This window comes from Loxodonta africana, chromosome 7, assembly GCF_030014295.1.
Source record: "Loxodonta africana isolate mLoxAfr1 chromosome 7, mLoxAfr1.hap2, whole genome shotgun sequence".
Taxonomy (NCBI): domain Eukaryota; kingdom Metazoa; phylum Chordata; class Mammalia; order Proboscidea; family Elephantidae; genus Loxodonta; species Loxodonta africana.
The window spans coordinates 3,219,217-3,240,902 of record NC_087348.1 but is presented as its reverse complement, the minus strand read 5'-3'; the positions used below and the strand labels follow the sequence as shown (position 1 = coordinate 3,240,902).

At 45.6% G+C, this 21,686-nt stretch overlaps 1 protein-coding gene across 4 annotated transcripts in view; it reads left to right on the top strand.

Annotated features, from left to right (window-relative positions):
* Positions 1–21,686, top strand: part of CARS1 (cysteinyl-tRNA synthetase 1) — a 108,003-nt gene that overhangs the window by 3,506 nt on the left and 82,811 nt on the right. For 2 of the 4 annotated variants that reach the window (XM_064287590.1, XM_010601917.3), the window contains exons 2-5: positions 3,584–3,665; positions 9,121–9,249; positions 11,193–11,301; positions 12,362–12,432. In XM_064287590.1, the coding sequence (XP_064143660.1) occupies positions 3,584–3,665; positions 9,121–9,249; positions 11,193–11,301; positions 12,362–12,432 (391 nt within the window). Of the gene's footprint in view, positions 1–3,583; positions 3,666–3,695; positions 3,843–9,120; positions 9,250–11,192; positions 11,302–12,361; positions 12,433–21,686 lie in introns of those variants that run through there. The other 2 variants (XM_064287591.1, XM_064287592.1) reach the window with 2 other exon arrangements.

The window sequence follows — 21,686 nt, the reverse complement described above, 5'->3', positions numbered from 1 at the left end:
ACTTAATTGTGCTCGTGAGGAACCTGTACACAGATCAAGAGGCAGCTGTTCAGACAGAACAGGGAGATACTGCATGGTTTAAAGTCAGGAAAGGTGTGCATCAGGGTTGTATCCTTTCATCATATCTATTCAGTCTGCATGCTGAGCAAATAATCCGAGAAGCTGGAATAGATGAAGAAGAACGGGGCATCAGGATTGGAGGAAGACTCAATAAGAACCTGTGTCATGCAGATGACACAACCTTGCTTCCTGAAGTGAAGAGGACTTGAAGCACTTACTGATGAAGATCCAAGACCATAGCCTTCAGTAAGGATTATACCTCAACAAAAAGAAAACAAAAATCCTCACAACTGGACCAATAAGCAATATCATGACAAATGGAGAAAAGATTGAAGTTGTGAAGGATTTCATTTTACTTGGATCACAGTCAATACCCATGGAAGCAGCAGACCGGAAATCAAAAGAAGAGTCCCAGACAAAGCTGGAGAAAAATGTAGAACAAAATTCTAACTCGAAAAGAAAGACCAGACTTGCTGGCCTGACATAGACTGGAGAAATTCAGAGAGTATGGTCCTTGGACACGCTTTCAGCTCAGTAATGATGTCACTCCTGAGGCTCGCCCTTCAGCCAATGATTGTACAGGCCCATAAAAGGAAATGAGACTAAAGAGACACACCAGCCCTGGGGCAAGGACTGGAAGACAGGAGGGAACAGGAAAGCTGGTACTAGGGAACCCAAGTTTGAGAAAGGAGAGTGTTGACGTGTTGTAGGGTTGTTAACCAATGTCCTAAAACAATATGTGTACTAACTGTTTAATGAGAAGCTAGTTGGTTCTGTAAACCTTCATTTAAAAAAAAAGGAAGAAATCAAAAGATGGGTTGCATTGGGTAACTCTGCTGCAAAGGACCTCTTTAAAGTGTTGAAAAGCAAAGATGCCACCTTGAAGACTAAGGTGCGCCTGACCTAAGCCACGGTATTTTCAATCGCATCATATGCATGTGAAAGCTGGACAATGAACAAGGAAGACTGAAGAAGAATTGATACCTTTGAACTGTGGTGTTGGCAAAGAATATTCTATGTACCATGGACTGCCAAAAGGACGAACAAACCTGTCTTGGAAGAAGTGCAACCAGAATGCTCCTTAGGAGCAAGGATGGCGAGACTGCGTCTTACATACTTTGGACATGTTGTCAGCAAGGATCAGTCCCTGGAGAAGGACATGATGCTTGATTAAGTAGAGGGTCAGTGAAAAAAGGAAGACCCTCAACAAGATGGATTAACACAGTGGCTGCAATAATGGGCTCAAGCATAGCAAAGATTGTTCTATTCTGTGGTACACAGGGTCACTATGAGTTGGAACCAACTCGACGGCCCCTAACAACAACAACATTGGTCATATTGTGGTTTTGTAATAAAGGGTGCCCATAATAGCTCAAATGGACTAAGTTTTAGTTTGCCTCTAGATGCAGGCCAAACTCTCAACAGGGCCCCAGGCAGTGCCTTTGTCCATACCAACTTGGTCTCTTGGCACAGCTTTGCCAGGTGTCTCTCTGGAGTCTAGTTAGCCTGTCCTACTTTACTGCTGGACTGGGCTCTCCAGGCTGTGTGTTGTTGTTGTTAGGTGCTGTCGAGTTGGTTCCGAATCATAGCGACCCTATGCACAACAGAACGAAACACTGCCCGGTCCTGCGCCATCCTTACAATCGTTGTTATGCTTGAGCTCATTTTGCAGCCACTATATCAATCCACCTTGTTGAGAGTCTTCCTCTTTTCCGCTGACCCTGTACTCTGCCAAGCATGATGTCCTTCTCCAGGGACTGATCCCTCCTGACAACATGTCCAAAGTATGCAAGACACAGTCTCGCCATCCTTGCCTCTAAGGAGCATTCTGGCCGCACTTCTTCCAAGACAGATTTGTTCGTTCTTTTGGCAGTCCATGGTGTATTCAATATTCTTCGCCAACACCACAATTCAAAGGTGTCAACTCTTCTTCGGTCTTCCTTATTCATTGTCCAGCTTTCACATGCATATGATGTGATTGAAAATACCATGGCTTGGGTCAGGTGCGCCTTAGTCTTCAGGGTGACATCTTTGCTCTTCAACACTTTGAAGAGGTCCTTTGCAGCGGATTTTCCCAATGCAATGTGTCTTTTGATTTCTTGACTGCTGCTTCCATGGCTGTTGATTGTGGATCCAAGTAAAATGAAATCCTTGACAACTTCAATCTTTTCTCCATTTATCATGATGTTGTTCATTGGTCCAGTTGTGAGAATTTTTGTATTCTTTATGTTGAGGTGTAATCCATACTGAAGGCTGATGTATAAAGGCTTTGTATAAATTCTAATTAATGTCTAGAGTGGTTGCCACTGATTATACCACCAAGGCCACAAAATGGGGCCCATTGTCACTGCCAGTGGAGACAGGAAGCCCGAATCAAGGGATGATTTCATTCAGGAAGTGTTTCATAATTTCTATGGCTTTTTCAGTCCTGCAAGTAAAAGCTTCATCTTTGGCCTTAGGGGTTGGCATGTAACTTTGAATAATAGTCTTATTAACTGGTCTTCCTTGTAGGCATATAGATATTATCCTATCACTGACAGCATTGTACTTCAGGTTAGATATTGAAATGTTCTTTTGATGATGATCAGCTTGAATTAGAAACAAAAATCTAGTGTGTGTTGTTTTTAAGAGCTATGCCTAAAAGCATGTAATAGAGAAGGTTGGCAAATAAAGAGTAGAAAAAATGGATTCCAGGAATATTCTTACCTAAGGAGAACAGGAGTAACATTGTTACTATCAGCTAAAAGAGCATTCAAGTTAGATAGCATTGGCAGGGAAACGATGTGTGCTATGTAATGATCAAAGCAACAAACTACTGAGAAGGTACTAGTAAAACAATCATAAAATTGCATATACCTACCCTCAAAATACAAAAAGCAAAAACGGACTCACATACATGGTGAAATCTACAAACCCACAAACTTAGTAGATTTTAATATACCCCCAAAACTAATAGATCAAACAGACCAATTTAAAAATGTCCGTGACAATATGGACAACTGAGACCATGTAATTAACAGGGTTCATTGTGTGTGAGTTCACACACATACATACACAATATATGTACACACACAGATATTTTTGCACTGACTCACAGATTCCAGCTCCCAGCCAGTAGGAAATATATTTTCTTGCAAAGTATATATACGACTCTTGAAAAAATTATGTCCTGAAACAAAAATAAAATTTCACCCCATCCTAAAGGATCACTACCATACCGGCTGCGGCTCTGACTAAATAGATTAGACAAAAAGGCTTAAAAAAGGTAGTCAACAAAACCTCATGCTTTTGGAAACTAAAGAACGTGCTCCCCAAAGCAATGCCCAGACAGATCAGAATCAGAAAAGGAAAACTCCTGTTGTGCACTTACCTCAATGATGCCCACCCCAAGAGGGACCAGTTTCGCTGTTCGAGGGTAGCCATCCACCTCTTTCTCTGCTCAGACCTGTGTGTGTCTAGAGAACGTGGTCCCTTGGGAACAGGGCGTCTCTTGATAATGCTGATTTCCCTTGCCTAATTGAAGGTGATCACGGTGGCCAGTAGGATGCAGTGTGGCCCAGATGAGCATGAACATGACAACATCTGCTGCAGAAACTGCACGAGTGGTGAGTCTCCAGATGCCTTCCAGAACCTTCTGGAGCAGACTTCCGACCTAGGAGAAGGGAGCCTGCAGGTTCTTAGAGAAGAACTGGAGCTGTCCTGGGTGGGCGGAAGCTGGCTAACTCAGGGTGACCACTCCTTGACAGCTGCCTACTGCTTACCCACCATCCCACCTTGGGCAGGTATCTCCCTCTACACCACCTTTAGGAGATGCACCTGTGTGAACAGAGAGTGTGTGGTGTTCTTGTTTTGGGGTGGGCAAGGCATGTTCAGCAGGGTGCTGGAGGACAGAAGAGGGGGGCTGTGCCTTGGCTCTCTCCTAGCCTGGACTTTCCCTCCTACCCCCCTGTCATGCGGGGGATCCCTTGAAAACGGGAAGCTCCAAAGGGAGGTGGCTGCAGATACCTTACATGCAACCAACCCACAGGGGCTTACTTTCATCCTCACAAGCATTCCCTGCAAAGAGAATAAGTCCCGTAAACAGATGAGGAGCCAGGAAGCCCAGGGAGCTGATTCCACCCGCCCTCACTATGTTGCGCACTGACCAATCACCACCAACAGCACCTGCCTTCATCAGGAACCTGTTCAGAGGCCAACCAGGATACCTGCATGGCTCACCACACACACACACACACACACACACACACACACACACACACACACACACGCCCCATTCTGTCCATGCACCTGAGCCTTCATGGAGGTCCTGTTTGAGGGGCCAACTTCCATACAGCTATACCGTTCACCACCACACCTCCCCACATTTACACACATACACCTATAATGCACATATATACATGCACACTTGCACATACATCTACACACACAACATATTTCAGCCTGTACCTTCACGGCCCACCACTTGTACCTAACACAAACACCTGTGCACACACAGATACACACATACACACACCCCAGTGTCTGTCTGAACCTGGGCCCTCTCAGGGCTCCTGTTCAGGGGCCAGCCACCCACTTCTGCACCACTCACCACCTCTAGCACCCAGTTGTGCACACCCACAAACACACCCATAAATAGCCACACATCATGTCATCAATGACACCGTCTTCATGGCACTCCTGTTTTAAGGAGCCAAACGCCTACACTTCTACCCCTCACCATCTGCACCCCCGCTTACACTCTCTCACACATACCTACACACGCGTGCACGATGCATTCATGCAAGAACCTGGACCTTCCTGGGACTCTTGTTTCAGGGGCCTACCACCCACACCTGCACCACTCACCAGGTGTGCACACACACACACACTCACACGCGTGCCACATTTGATGCATGAACTGTGCCTCCATGGGCTCCTGCTTGAGGACAAGCACCCATGTCTGCACCACTCACCACCCCGCACTCTCCCCTGCTCTCCTACACACACATCTATGCGTACACACACCTACACACATGCCACATTTTATGCATGAATGGAACATAATTAGTCTGGCACGCAGTCGTCTCAACTCTCCACATCTGTGCACAGGGGAGTTTTTAGGATCTGTTCACGGGGAGGGTGTGATTGAGCTCAGCTCATCTTTGCTGTGTTTCTTGACATGCTGTTGGAGTCCATTGGCTAGAATTTTGCTGACAATTTTTGTGTCAGTGTTCATGAGGGATATTGGTCTATAATTTTCTTTTTAGTGGTGTCTGCCTGGCTTGGTATCAGGGCTATGCTGGCTTCATAGAACGAATTCGGGAGTATTCCTTCCTTTTCTATGTTCTGGAATAGCTTGAGTAGAACTGGCCTCAACACTTCTCTGAATGTTTGGTGGAATTCTCCAGTGAAACCATCTGGGCAAGGACTTCTTATGGTCATATATATACATATATATATATTTTAATAACATCTTCAATTTCTTCTTTTGTTGAGATTCTCTATCTTAGTTTGTGTTCGTTTAGGTGGGCTGTGTGTTTTTAGGAATTTGTCCATTTCCTCTACGTTTTTCAATTTGTGGGAGAATAAGTTTTTGTCACATTCTGTTATGATCCTTTTTATTTCACTTGCTTCTGTCGTGATGCCACAAATCTCGTTTCTTACTTGGGTTATCTGCATCTTCGTTTTTTTCTTTTGTCAGTTTGGCCAGCGGTTTGTTAATTTTATTGATCCTTTCAAAGAACCAGCTTCCAGATTGTTGACTGTTTCCATTGTTTTTCTGTTTCATTTATTTCTCCTCTAATCCTTTATTAATTCCTTTCTCCTGGAGGCTATGGGCTTCTTTTGCTGCTCTTTTCCTAATTGTTTATGTTGTAGTGTTAAGGTCTTCCTTTTGGCTCTTTTTTTCAAGTGTGCATTTATTGCTGTAAGTTAGTCTACGAGCACTGCTGTTGCTGTGTCCCAAAGGTGTAGTATGTTTTATTTTCATTCTTGTTACAATCTAGGTTTTTTTTTTTTTTTCCATTTTTAAATTCTCCTACCAGTTCTCTGTAAGTCAGAATCTGCTCCACGGCAATGGCATCGCTTAGGTTTATTACGCAGTGATTTATAAGCATGGCGTTGTTTAATTTAATTTGATTTTTGTCCTTATTCTTCCTGTTTTTGATTTCTAACTTTATAGCACTGTAATCTGAGATGCTTTGTATTAATTTTGAAATTTTTTAAGTTATTGAGGTCTGCTTCGTGGCCTTGGATATTGTCTAATCTAGAGAACGATCCTTGCGCGCTGGGGAAGAGTGCGTACTGCGCTGCTGTTGTGTGGAGTGCTCTGCATATGTCTATGAGGTCAGGTTGGTTGATTGTGTCATTTTAATCTTCTGTATCTTTGTTGAGTTTCTTTCTAGTTGTTCTTTCCATCATTGAAAGTGGTCTGTTAAACCAAAACAGAAAAACCAAGCCAGTTAACTTCGAGTCAGTTCTGACTCATAGCAACCCAACGGGACAGAGTACAATGCCCCATAGGGCTTCCAAGAAGCAGCTGGTGGATTCAAACTGCAACCTTTTGGTTAGCAGCCAATCTCTTAACCACTGCGCCACCAGGGCTCTGGTGTGCTGAAGTCTCCCACTTTAATGTAGAGCTGTCTATTTTTCTTTTCATTTCTGTTAGGGTTTGTTTTTTTGTTGTTGTTGTTAGGGTTTGTTTTATGTAATTTGGTGCTCTGTCATTGAGTGTGTAGATATTTATTATGGCTGTGTCTTCATTATGTAATGTCCTCTCTTTTGTGTTATGATGGAGTCTAATTTAAAGTCTATTTTATCAGAGATTAATATTGGCACTGTTGCTCTTTTTTGTCTACTACTTGCTGGATATATATTTTTTTTCTATCTTTTGATTTTTAACTTCTTTACATTTTTGTGTCTAAGGAGTATCTCTTATAGACAGGACAGGATATTGATGGGTTATTTTTCGTTTTTTATCCATTCTGTCACCATCTGTCTCTTGATGGTACGTTTAACCCATTTACAATTAGTGTGATTACTGATAGTTATGAACTTACTGCTGTCATTTTTTAATGCTTTTTGTGTGTGTGCGGTGTTGACAATTTCTTTGTTTTGCTTACTTTCCTGTGACGAGTTCTCTTTGTTCATGGATTGTCGTTTTCATTTCCTTTGTTTTTGTTGATTTTGTATCTACCGAGTCTTTTTGATATCCTTATTTTGGTGGGTAGGTTTGTTAATTTTCTTTGTGGTACTGTGAGTTTTACTTTTATCCTCCTATGTTAAAGCAGTCTGTTATTTTTTAGATATAGCCTTGACTTCCTCTCCTTATGGAAGTGCTGTCACTATGCCATTCATTCCCCCTCTTTGTTTTGAAGTTGTCGTTGATTGCAGATGACATCTCTGATTCCCTCTTTTCAGTTCTGTAGCTTTATTTTACTTTTGAGATTTCTCTATCTGGGCTGGCATCTTGGTGATGCTGTCGCGTGGCCTACCCTCTCAGGTTGTAGCCTGCTGTCGTTGGTTCTCTATCTGAAAAAAAAAAAATTTTTTTTTTTTTTACTCCCTTTAATATTTCTTGTAAGGATGGTCTGGTTTTTACAAATTTCGTGAATTTATGTTTACCTATCAATGTCCCAATTTTGCCATCATATTTGAAAGACAATTTTGCTTAGTATATGATTCTTGGTTAACATTTCTTTTGATTCAGGGTTTTAAGTATGTCATACCATTGCCTTCTTGTCTGCATGGTCTTCCCAGAGAAATCAGAACTTAGTCTTATTGGATTCCCTTTATAGGTGGTATGTCATTTTTCCCGAGCTGTTCTCAGAATTCTTTCTTCATTTTTGTACTTGGAAACATTGATTATGATATGTCTTGGTGACTTTCTTTTGGGGTCTGTCCTATATGGGGTTTGTTGAGCTTCTTGAATGGAAACCTTGTCATCTTTCATGATATCAGGGAAGTTTTCTACCAGCAATTCTTCAAAAATTCTCTCTGCACTTTTTTTGTGTCCTCCTGTTCTGGGATTCCTACTACTCATAAATTATTCCTCTTCATAGGTTCCCACATACTTCTTAGGCTTTCTTCATTTTTTTTTTCCATTCTTTTTTTCTGATTGTTCCTCAAACAAATTGATATTAAGGGATTTGTCCCCATTTCATTAATTCTTTCTTCTGTTGTTTCAATTCTACTTCTCTGTCCTTCCATTGAGTTATCTGTTTATGATATTTTATTGTTAATCTTCTGGATTTCTAGTTGCTGTTGTTGAATGATTTCTAATTGTCTGTTTAATATTTCACATTGTTCTTGTAGTGTTTTCCTGAATTCGTCAAGGGTTTTATCTGGGCTTTCTTGATTTCTTTGAAGACTCTCTATATAAGCCTTTTAAATTTCTTATCAGGCTGTTCAGTTACCATCTCTCCCTCAGGAAGATTTTCTGCCCCTTTACTTTAGTCATTTGACTAAACCATCTTGTCCTGTTTCTTTATGTGATTTGGTATTATCTGCTGTCTCGAAAGCATTTAGGTGTTGTTTATTTATTTATTTATGATTTGTTTTGTTTTCTTTTATCAACATGGGCGAGTGAGGTGTGCTTCAGTGGTCAGTCCTGTGGCAGCACAGAGGTGTTCACTTTCTGCACCCAGTTAAACGGGTAGCAGAAGGAAGGGCAAGCCATCACTGCTGTCCACAGTACCTGTTGTGATGCTTTGTCAAGTTCTTGCAGACTTCTTGAGAGTTGAGTTCAGAGTCCAGGGCTCTGGGGCCTTGGACCAGACACTTCCGTTATCAGAGTTCCATCACTCCTCTGAAAAATAGACATGAGATCTGGTGTGTCTGCCCCAGGGTACTTACGAGACTGGAAGTGAAGGTCGGGTGGATGGATAAATAGGCTTTTGCAACCTCAGGCAGGGCTGCAGCCAGAATATTCTATGGGGGTTGGCGGCTGAGGGGTAGGTGTGGTGCCTTGGGACCCCCTCATTCTCTAGACCCATTGAGGCAGAGACCTCAGGTTTGGGGTCCTACCTGATCAGAGCTGGGCTGCCCAGGCCCTGCTTACCTCTATGTCCCCCTCCTACACAGGCCAGTACGTCAGGAAACCCTGCAGCGAGAACCATGGTGTTGGAGAATGTGAGGTGTGCGAGGATGAAACCTACATGTCCCACTCCAGTGGCTTGACCTACTGCCTACCGTGCACCCAGTGCCGGAAGGGTAAGTGTGTGGCTGAGCAGGGCTACCCTTCCTTGAACTTTTCAACCTGCACGCCTTGACCAGGCCTGTAGGACTTTCTCCAAAGGAAATTATTACAGATGGATGCACATAGCAATTGAGCTAGAAGAGTATCCATCCCACGGTGTTTGGTTTCAGTTTGGGGAGGGAGAGATGGTGATATACTTTGTTTTTATCGTGATGATACGTGATTAAAAAATCAGCCTATGGATTATTAGGATTTTCAAAACTGTTTAGCAAAGTTGCTATATACGAGGTGAATATACAGAGTACATCTGACTCTCTATAGTTTCTAGATTGTTTCTTTACAATGTAATTTTTTAAAAAGATGCTGTTTGCATTAGCATTGTGAATGAGTTTGTAATAATGTAACACCAGAAACGACCCCAACATTCATTGACAAGAAAAGTGAATTTTAAACAATTGTGTAAATTCACACAATGGCATCCTACACAGCAGTGGCAATAGATTGCCGCGCCCTGCAGAAACACGAGTGGATCTCAGATAATGTCGAGCCAGCAAAGCCGCCCAAGGATAGCACGCAGTACGCTCCTATTTAAATTGTGCTCACAAGCCTGGACAGGAAACACATCTTGTATAAGGCAAGGCTACAGGAGAATGTATACCAAGTACTGAGAGAATACATACAAAGTATCAGAGGTAGGGAGGACTGTGATAGGTTGGGGGCTGTGGGCCTGTGGGTGATGTTCTTGGTACAAACCTGGGGATGCGGGCATGTGTGCCCCATTTTATTTTTATTTATAGCTCACATGTAGTTCTGTAAATCTGTTGGAAAAGAAAACACAGCAGACTGGCAGGGGCGGCTGTATAAATCTATTCACGCCAGCGTTGTTTTAACATCCAGCATCTCAGGTTCTCACCAGATGTGAGGTCTGTTGAGAAAACAGTTTCCACATCCCATCCTGACCTATTCAAAAAAGCTCTACAAAAATGGTACCAGTCATCGTTCATTTCTGAATCAAATTTCCTTGAGATGCACCCTAAAATTTAAGAATTGTTGATCGAACAGGTCTTGTGCTGTCACAGTAAGTTAAGACTTATCTTCCAGGTCTTGTTCTTTACTATGACAGGAGAATATCCAAAATATTAGTATTTTGGATACATATGCATCCGAGCTGTGATTCTGCCTGTGTCTGCTTGTGGGTATATGCAGGTGTGCAAACAGACACACCTAGAGGAGGGCCTTCTGGAAGGCTGATGTCCGTGTAGTCAGCGTGGGTATTGGGAGTGGTAAGACTGCAGGGTTCTTCCTCCTGCCCCCCTCTGTGTCTGGTGTTTCACTCACGGAGAGCACATGTCACTGGGGTTCTTTTCTTTTTGGGAAAATAAGATGAAAGGAATGATTTGGAAATGTTTCTGAGAAGTTGATGCTGTAGCCTAAATTGCAGGGGCACCCACAAGCCACCCTGGACACCCTGGATTGTGGGAGCCCATATGGATTTCTCCCAGGACACCCCAAATTGTAGGGGTCCCCACTGACCACTCCCTGGATACCACAGATTGCAGGGACTCCCACTGGCCTCTTCAGACACCCCAGATTGCTGGAGCCCCATCTGACCTCTAGACACACCAGATTATGGGGTTCCACACTGACCTATCTGTGGACATAGTATGGGCTCCCCCCAGCCTCTCTAACTCCCCAAATTGTTGGGGGCTCTGCCAGCCTCTCTGAGGACACCGCTGATTATACGGGTCCCCACCAGCTTCTCTTTGAACACTCTAGATTGTGGGGAATGCATCTACCTGTTTCCTTCTCTTGGTCTTGTATTTGAAGAGGGACGGGGCTGAGGGTACGTCGTACACTGTGACAGAGTGTGAACATAGCTTTGCCTGCTAGCCGCCCAGTGTGTACCTGGGCAGGGTCCCATTCCTGGGGACTGACCCTCGTCTTTCCCTCCACACAGACCAGGAGGTGGTGGCCAACTGCACCAGGACCAGCAACCGGCAATGCCAGTGCAAGACGGGATTCTATTGTGAATCTGAGGACTGTGAGATATGCCGTCCGTGTCACAGGTTCTGGCCTCAGGAGGGTCTGGGCGGAGGAGGGCCCCAGAGCCCAGGCATCAGTGCACACAGGCCTGGGCTGTGGTCACCACTCTTCCATGCACTGCTTGTTTGTCTTTGGGTGACTTAGTGCCCCGAACTCAGTTTCCCCATGAAACACCACACCTGGATTTTTCGTCCTGGGGTTGGTGTTCATTCATTCATTCTTTCATTCACCCAGTGATCACTGAGCCCCACAGTGGCCTGCAGGCCTCAAGGCCCACAGTGGTGAAAGACAGTCAACACAACACACATCCAGCATAGGAGTGAGAGTTGGTGAGGGGTGGAGGGAATGAGTAGTATGGGTGCTCAGGTCAGGGGTAGTCTCTGGGAAGGCCTGGTGCAGGAGGGGAGGAGGGAGCCATAGAAAGTTCTGTGGGAGGAGCTGTAGGCAGAGAGGACAGCCGCTACTGTGCACTGTGACTGGAGCAGAGGGACCACTGTATTAGCACGTGGGCCTGCTGAGACCAAGTGTCACGAACAACATGGCCTGAAATGACAGGAATGTGTACCTTCTCAGTTCTGGAGGCCAGGAGTCTGAAACCACAGTGTCAGCAGGGCCGCATTCCCTCTGAAGGCTCTAGGGGAGGACCCCTCCTTGCCTCTTCTGGCCCCTAATGGCTGCTGGTGATCCTCGGTGTTCCTTGGTTTGTGGCCTCGTGGTTCCATTCTCTGTCTCTATCAGTACACAGCCTTCTCTCTGTGTCTGTGTGTCCATCTTTCCCTCGTCTTACAGGGACATCAGTCATTGGATCAGGTGCCACCCTGTGTGACCTTGTCTTAAATAATGGCATCTGCAGAGACCCTACTTCCAGATGTGGTTTTGTTCTTAAGTCCTAGGTGGACATGATTTGGGGGGACACTGCTCAGGTAGCCCAGAAAATGCCGGGTACCAATAGTCTGAGGAGCACAGATCTAGGGAGCTGGAGCAGGTTCCTCCCAAGTCCTGACCTGTGGGTGGTGATGAGGATGCTTGGGGCCAGGCCAGCAGGGAGTAATGCTCAGGACTGCTTCTTCACTCTCCATTCAGTTGTCCTGAAGGTACAGTCATCCGTCACCCCTGCAACGCTACGACGGACACAGTGTGTGAAGAAGAGAAAGGTAAGATACTGATTGTGGGTCTTAAATTGGGGACAGCTAACCTTTCATGGAAAGGTAAATATTTTTGGAGTTGCAGGACACAACATCTCCACAACTACTCAATTCAAGCTCTGCTCTATTATATCAAAAGCTGTCAGAAACAATATGTAAACCAGTGGGTGTGGCTGTGTCCCAATTAAACTATTTAAAAAACAGGCAGTGGGCTGGATTTGGCCAAGGGCCATAGTTATTGGAACTCTATCTTAAAAAACAAGTAAAATCGTTGGGGATTACCTGTCGCTTGGAGTCCCTTGTTGTTGCTGTTGTTAGGTGCCATCGAGTCGGTTCCACCCCGTAGCGACCCTGGACACACAGGAGGAAACACTGCCCAGTCCCGTGCCATCCTCAGAACTGGTGCTATGCTTGAGCCCATTGTTGCAGCCACTGTGTCAGTCCGTCTTGTTGAGGGTCTTCCCCTTTTCTGCTGACCCTCTACTTTATCAAGTATGATGTCCTTCTCCAGGGACTGGTCCCTCCTGATAACATGTCCAAAGTATGTGAGACATAGTCTCCCATCCCTGCTTCTAAAGGACATTCTTGTTGTACTTCTTCCAAGGCAGATTTGTTCATTCTTTTGGCAGTCCATGGTATGTTCAGAATTCTTCATCAACACTGTAATTGAAAGGCATCAATTCTTCTTCCGTCTTCCTGAGTCGTTCTCCAGCTCTCCCACGCGTGTGAGTCGATTGAATACACCATAGCTTGTGTCTGACACACCTTAGTCCTCAAGGTGATAGCTTTGCTTTTTAATACTTTAAAGAAAACTCTTCAGCCGATTTGCCCAACGCAATACTTCTTTTGATTTCTTGACTGCTGCTTCCGTGCGTGTTGATTGTGGACCCAAGTAAAATGGAATCTTTGCCAACCTCAATCTTTTCTTCGTTTATCACGATGCGGCTTATTGGTCCATTTGTGAGGATTTTTGCTTTCTTTACATTGGGGTATAATCCATACCGAAAGCTGTGGTCTTCGATCTTCATCAGTAAGTGTTTCAGGTCCTCTTCACTTTCAGCAAGCAAGGTTGTGTCATCTGCATAACACAGTTTGTTAATGAGTCTTCCTCCAATCCTGATGCCCTGTTCTTCTTCATATAGTCCAGCTTCTCAGATTATTTGCTCAGCATACAGATTGAATAGGTATGGTGAAAGAATACAACCTTGATGCACCCTAACTGACTTTAAACCACACCACGTCCCTTTGTTCTGTTCGAACAACTGCCTCTTGATCCATGTACGGATTCCTCACGAGCGCAATTAAGTGTTCTGGAATTCCCATTCTCCGCAATGTTAGCCATAATTTATGATCCACACAGTCGAATGCCTTTGCATTGTCCATAAAACACAGGTAAACATCCTTCTGGTATTCTCTGCTTTCAGCCACGATCCATCTGACATCAGCAATGATATTCCTGGTTCCACATCCTCTTCTAAATCTGGCTTGAGCTCCTAGCAGTTCCCTGTTGATATACTGCTGCAGTCGCTTTTGAATGATCTTCAGCAAAGTTTTGCTTGCGTATGATATTAATGATATTGTTTCATAATTTCCACATTAGGTTGGATCACCTTTCTTGGGAATAGGTATAAATATGGATCTCTTCCAGTCAGTTGGCCAGGAAGCTGTCTTCCAAATTTCTTGGCATAGACAAGTGAGCACTTCCAGGACTGCATCCATTTGTCGAAACATCTCAGTTGGTATTCCGTCAGTAGCTGGAGCCTTGTTTTTTGCTAATGCCTTCAGTGCAGTTTGGACTTCTTCCTTCAGGTACCTCCTGAAGTGGTTGAACGTCAACAAATTCTTTTTGGTATAGTGACTCTGTATATCCCTTCCATCTTCTTTTGATGCTTCCTGCATCGTTTAATATTTTCCCTGTAGTATCCTTCAGTATTGCAATTCGAGGCTTAAATTTTTCTTCAGTTCTTTCAGCTTGAGAAATGCTGAGCGTGTTCTTCCCTTTTGGTTTTCTATCTCCAGCTCTTTGCACATGTCATTATAATACTTTGTCTTCTCAAGCTACCCTTGGAAATCTTTTGTTCAGCTCTTTCACTTCATCTTTTCTTCCTTTTGCTTTAGCTACTCGATGTTCAAGAGCAAGTTTCAGAGTCTCTTCTGACATTCATTTTGGTCTTTTCTTTCTCTCCTGTCTTGTTAATAACCTCTTGCTTTCTTCATGGATGATGTCCTTGATGTCTTTCCACAACTCATCTGGTCTTTGGTCATTAGTGTACAACGCATCAAATCTATCCTTGAGATGTCTCTAAATCCAGGTGGGATATACTCAAGGTCGTACTTAGGCTCTCATGGACTTGCTTGAATTTTCTTCAGTTTCAACTCAAACTTGCATATGAGTAATTGATGGTTTGATCCACAGTTGGAACCTGGCCTTGTTCTGACTGATGATATTGAGCTTTTCTATCATCTCTTCCCACAAATGTAGTCAATTTGATTCCTGTGTATTCCATCTGGCGAGGTCCATGTGTGTAGTCTGGGTTTACGTTGGTCAGAAAAGGTATTTGTAATGAAGGAATCTTCGGTATAGTAAAATTCAATCGTGTCATCTCCGGCATCTTTTCTATCACCAAGGCCATTTTTTTCCAACCACCAAGCCTTCTTCTTTGTTTCCAACTTCCACATTCCAAACACCAGTAATTATCAGTGCATCCTGATTGCATGTTTGATCAATTTCAGACTGCAGAAATTGGTAAAAATCTTGTTTCTTCATCTTTGGCCTTAGTGGTGGTGAGTAAATTTGAGTAATAGTCGTATTAACTCGTCTTCCTTATTTATAGGTGTATGGAAATTATCCTATCACTGACAGCATTGTACTTCAGGATAGATCTTGAAATGTTCTTTTTGACAATGAACGCAACGCCATTCCTCTTCAAGTTGTCATTCCTGACATAGTAGACCATGTGATTGTCCGATTCAAAATGACCAAAACACGTCCATTTCAGCTCACTAATGCCTAGGATATTGATCTTTGTGCATCCCGTTTCATTTTTGACAGTTTCTAATTTTCCTAGATTCATGCTTCATACATTCTAGGTTCTGATTATTAATGGATGTTTGCAGCTATTTCTTCTCATTTTGAGTCATGCCACATCTACAAATGAAGGTCCCGAAAGCTTGACTCCATCCACATCATTAAGGTGGAGTCTACTTTGAGGAGGCAGGTCTTTCCCAGTTGTATTTTGAATGCCTTCCAATCTCAGGGGCTCATCTTCCAGCACTATATCAGACAATGTTCCACTGCTATTTATAAGGTTTTCACTGGCTAATTCTTTTCATAAGTAGACCGCCAGGTCCTCCTTCCTAGTCTGTCTTAGTCTGGAAGCTCAGCTGAAACCTCTCCCCCATGGGTGACCCTGCCATTATTTGAATGCTGGTGGCACAGCTTCCAGCATCACAGCAACACCCAAGCCCCCACAGGATGACAAACTGACAAACTCACGGGGGCTTGCAGTCCTTATGTGGTGCAAAGGATTAAGCTTTCAGTTGCTAATGGAAAGGCTAGAGATAGGAGTCAACCCAGACAGGCCTCAGAAGGAAGGCCTGTTGGTCTTCTTCAAAGAAATCAGCTATTGAAAACCCTGTGGAGCACAGCTCTACTCTGACACACACAGCATCATGGTCGGAGTCTACTCAATGACAACGGGTTGGCTGTGCTTTCCCATCCCTGTTCCCTGAGTTGGGGCAGTGTGAGTTCAGCTCACCTCCCTGGGTCGACGGTAGTTCCCGGTGTCATCTGGCCTCATGTTCCAGCTTGGACAGAGGGGAGCGGAGTGGCTGGCTTCCACTAGGCCTGAAGGTTTCTCTTTCGTAGTTGGCCTTCTTTCCTTCTTTCACTCACTCAGTCATTCCTGGAGATGCCTTGGGCTGTGCCAGCTTCCTGCCTTACAGACTGTCAGATATAATCTAAGGATTTGAGGTGGATGCATGGTCAGGAATGTAGTGAGGCCATGTCTACTCTTGTGTTATGTGCCTTTCAAGACTCTGGCCCATTTTATATTGCATTGTCTGTATCTTTTTTTTTAATTTGGTGATTGTTCATAAACATTGGTAATTATTTATTAACTTTGGATACAAGCCTTTTGTATTCCAGACAGCTCTTCCCTCTGCATGTTGCCTCCCCACTCACTTTATGGAGTCTTTTGTTGGACAGAGTTCTGAATTTTTTAATTCTGCTAAAAGTATATATAATACAACATATACGGGCACAACATTTAGTGCACGTACAATTCAGTGACGCTCATTACCTTCATTGTGATGTGCGGCCATCACATGTATCTGTTGCCAAATTGTTCATCACCGTTAACTGATGCTCGATGCTTCCTGAACAAAAGTTCCCGAGTTTATCATGGTCTAGTCTGTCACCCTTTTCCTGGCTGTGTTCAGACTCCTTGTACAATTAAATGTGAATATTCTCTCATATTAACTGCTAGGAGCTGTGTTCTTTTACTTTTCCCAATTAGTTGTACGGTGAACGTGGAATTGCTTTTGTGCACGGTGTGAGGTAGGGGTCAAGGCTCATTATGTGTTTCCTGTGTGCGTAGACAGGTCCTGCAGCTGTGACCACACCATTTGTTGAAAGGTCAATCCTTTCCCTCCTCCCTGCTCCGCAGCAACACCTTTCTCTTAAACCAATGTCCCTGTGAGGGTGGGGCGGTCTCTCTGTCTGTCTCTCCTTCGTCCAGTTCTGTATTTCTGACAGGCCTTGATACTGGATTTATTCTTGATACCAAGTTTGTTCTCTTCCTCAGTGTTGGTTGGGCTGCTCTTGGACCTTTTGCACATCCATTCGAATTTCAAAATCACCTTGTCACTGTCCACACCAGGTGACTGTGTGAATAACCCACAAACACATGTAAAGGCTGCTTTAACACCAAAAAGGGAAAGAAGGAAGGGTCTAATCTGAGAATAAGGAAAAGCCTGTAATTTGGTAACCCTCCAGGATTTGCATCCCCTGGCCCGAGAGCTTGTCTTGCAGCCTTGAGCTCACTCCCTGGACACTAGGGCCTCTTGCCGCCATTAGGGTGGGACTAAGCTTCTGCCCCTTCCAAGCACCTGAGCAGGACCCCACACTGAGCCAGAGTCCCCTGGTAACACAGGAAAGAGGTCTTTCCTCTGCCTCAGGGGCTGTCCAGGAGGCTATGCTTTGGCCAGGTGGTGGCATGGCTGCCCTCCCAGGAGTGGAACCTCCCTTGCTGACATGTTACTCTGCTGAGAAAAGCCATGTGTAACTCAGTCACACTGTTCTGTGTTTTGCCTCCTTCCAGGGAAGGCAAACGGGGATTCGTGGGTGAGCATTACACCTGTGGTGTGTGTTGTCATTGTACTCGCCATTATACTCGCCTTTTTATTCGCCTACTGCCTTTACTGCTACTACTGCAAGAGAAGAGGTAAATCTCAGCCAGACTGAGGAGAATAATAGAGCAGCAGCCTCACTGGGGGCATAGGTCGGGCATGGAAAGATGGGGTCCTTGGGGGGTGTCATTTAAGGCAGAGCTATGCTATGTCCTAACTCAAGGGGTACTGAGACTGCAGACCTGGCTCTTGCTCCCTGAGAGATGTAAGAACTAAACCTCAGGTCTGCTGAACTGGAGGAGGCTGGGGCAGAGGGACAGGGCAGGAAGAGTCTGCTTCAGCCTGGGTGGGGCCCTAGTTGGAGGAGGGGCCCTGGTGGGAGGTGGGTCTTGGTGTAGGTGGTGTCCTGGTAGGGGGACAGGTCCTGGTGGGAGGTGGTTCTTGGTAGGGGGAGGAACCCTGATGGGGGGAGAAGTCCTGGTGGGAGGTGGGGCAGAGCCCTGAGGATGTCGGGGTGGGGTACTCCTGGCTTGTCCCTGCATGCTGGTAAACCCACCCTCCTGTTTCCCCAGGAATTCAGCCTTTTTCCAGAGTCATCTTTGTTGGGAGGTAAGGGCATGTCCCTTCTCTGTGAGAATCCCTCGTCCCAGCTCACATCAGTTAGACACTCTCATTTCTCTTTTATTTTCAGAAAAGCCAAGTGAGCCAGGAGGCCCTGTAAGTACCACACAGGGGCATGGCAAACTCTAAGGGTGGGCAGCAGCCAGCAGAGCTAAGCGGTCCGGCTTTGGGGACCAGATCCCCAGCAGCTGCTGAGGGGTTGGGGGGCGGGTAGCCCAAAGCCTCCCACCTGCTCCTCGGCTTTAGCTTGTACAGCCGTGTTCTTTTCAACCTGTTAGAGCCCCAGACACTTGTGTGGGGCAGGGCTTCAGCTGGGTGCCACACGGGCAGGGAAACTGAGGCACAGGTGGTAAAGGGCTGCTGTAACAAAGTACCACACACTGGATTTTGAAACAACGGAGATTTATTCACTCACAGTTCTGCAAGCCAGAAGCCCAAAATCAAGGTGGCGGGAAGGCTATGCTCCCTCTGAAGACCGTAGGGGAGAGTCCCTTCCTTGCCTCTTCCAGCTTCTGGTGGTTTCTGGCGGTCACTGGCGTTCCTTAGCTTGTGGCTGCCCTGCTCCAGTCTCTGTGCCTGTTATCACATGGGCTTCTTCTCTCTGTGTGTCTGTCTGAACCTCCCTCTTCCTTCTCTTATAAGGACACCACTCACTGGATATAGGGCCCACCTTACTCCACTATGAAGCCCTGGTGGCACAGTGGTTAAGAGACTGGCTGCTAACCAAAAAGTCAGCAGTTCACACCCACCTGCCACTCCTAGGAAACCCTATGGGGCAGTTCTGCTCTGTCCTTTAGGATCACCATGAGTTGGAATCGCCTTGAGGGTAACGGGTTTGATTTTTTTGGTTTTTTACTCTAGCGTAGGAACACTGGAAGCCCCGGTGGTGTAGTGGTTAAGAGCTACAGCTGCTAACCAAAAGGCTGTCAGTTCAAATCCACCAGGTGCTCCTTGGAAACTCTATGGGCCGGTTCTATTCTGTCCTTCCTATAGGGTTGCTATGAGTCAGAATTGACTTGACAGCAATGGGTTTATGTATAGGAACACTGGTGGCACAGTGGTTAAAGCACTCTGTTGCTAACCGAAAAATCGGCGCCATAAAACCAGCAGCCTCTCTGTGGGAGAGGGATGTTGCAGCTGCTTCTGTAAAGATTCAGCCTAGGAAACCCCGTGGGGCAGTTCTGCTCTGTACTACAAGGTTGCTGTGAGTGGGAATCAACTCAACAGCAATGGGTTTTTCTTTTTTTTTTTTTGGCTACTCCAGTATGACCTAATCTTAACTAATTACTTCTGTAAAGACCCTATTTCTAAATAAGGCCACAGTCTGGGATTCCACGTGGACATCAATCTTGGCGGACGCTTATGCAGCCCAGTTCCTTCCTTGTCTCTGCTGGCTCCTAGTGGCCCCAGGCATTCTTTGGCTTGTGGCTGCATCACTCTAGTCTCTGCCTTTGTGGCCACACGGCCGTCTCCCCATGTGTCCCGTGTCCACATTTCCCTGGTGTTATAAAGTCACCAGTCATTGCTTAGGGCCCGCCCTACTCCGGTATGACTTTGTCTTCACCCCTTTTCCCCAAATAAGTTCACATTCACAGGCACCAGGGTTTAGGACATGAGCATATCTTTTGGGGTCCACCATTCAACCCTCAACATGCGTGTCTTGGCGCCAAAGCTGTGGTGAAACCACAGATTAGTAAGTAAGCACAATTAAGCCCGTGCTTACCTTGTTCCTGTAGGTACGTGCGTACGGTGCTTGCTGAATTCATCTGCCTCTGGGTCTCTCAGGGAGTTGGTGGCAGAGCTGGGATGTGACCCCATGACCCCATGCACCTGAAATTGCACAGGCCGATCAGTGGTCCCCCAAAGCGGTCTCGGCGGGGGGCCTGTACTACAGGCTCCTCTTGCCAGACCAAATCCCTGTCCTTCAGACCCCTGACAGCAGCCTGTGCACTGAGAGGGGCACTCTAGCCCCTGAAGTGGAATCCTCGTTGCTATTGGAATAGAGCTCAGTATCGGCGCCCGAGAACAGGACACCCCCAAGCCTCTCAGAGGACCAGGAGGAGGACGTTGTGCTTCACGAGGTGGTGACGGAGGGAGACCCGGAGGACCCTGGGCAACCACCGCAACCTTGTCCTACTGCAAACAGCGGGCCCTATGGCCTGACCGAGACTTCAGCCTCCCTATAAAATCTGGAATGCGGAGGCTCCCTGGAGGACTTAATAACAGCGAAAGCCTGAGCTTATTGCGTGCTCCCGTGTGCAGGGCTCTGTATTGACGTACTGATTCCCACCTGGCCTGGTGTCCACCAGGCTTGCAGCACAGTCCAGGATTTGGGGCAAGGAGGGTCCCCACTACCTGAATGTCTGGTGAGTGGGAGTGCAGGCATGGGGGTCCCTCAGGTCAACTGCCATCTCTTCAAGGCGATCTAGGCTTTTACTAAACAATACCTGAAAACTCTTACAGCCTCTACCAAGTGCCCAATTCCAAAACGACATCCACATTTTAGGTATTTGTTAGAACAGGACCCTCACCTTTTGGTACCAAATTCTGCCTTAGGTGTCTAGAGTTGCAACAACAGAAACACCACAAGTAGATGGGTTTAACAAACAAATTCATTTTCTCACAGTTTAGGAGGCCAAGTCCAAAGTCAGGGCATGGGCCCTAGGGAAAGGCTTTCTCTCTCTGTCAGCTCTAGTGGAAGGTCCTTGTCTCTGAGCTTCGGCTCCTGGACCATCTTCATGTGGTTGGACAGCTCTCTTCCCCCATCACTGCTTGCTTGCTGGCTTGCTTGTTTAATCTGAGAAGAGATCAACTGAAAATACACCCTACAGAAATCCTGCCTCATTACCGTAACAAAGACAACCTGCTCTCAAATGGGATTCTAACCATAGTCATAGAGGTCAGGATTTAAAACACATATTTGGGGGGGTGGGGCACAATTCAATCCGTTTATTGGCCTGGAAGAAAATAAGATTAAGTTGTGTGAACAGGAGAGTAAAGGAGATGTGACGGAGCAGGGCCACGAGATGCCCCTCAGGTAGAGAAATAGGCAGGCAGGGAAGCTTCTACCTCCATAAAATGGAGTTAAACCTGTCTGCAAAATATTATTAACATATTGGTTGCTGATGATATCCCAGTCAGGCATGAAGAGACCCGTAATTAGAGTACACCCTAATTAGAGTACACTGATTGTGGCCTTCCCCAGTATTGAGAGTGAGTGTGACCTGGGCTTCTTCGCTAGCCCCCATCCTGTTGGAAGCTTCTTGAATCCCAGACAGGGCTGTGCCCCTTTC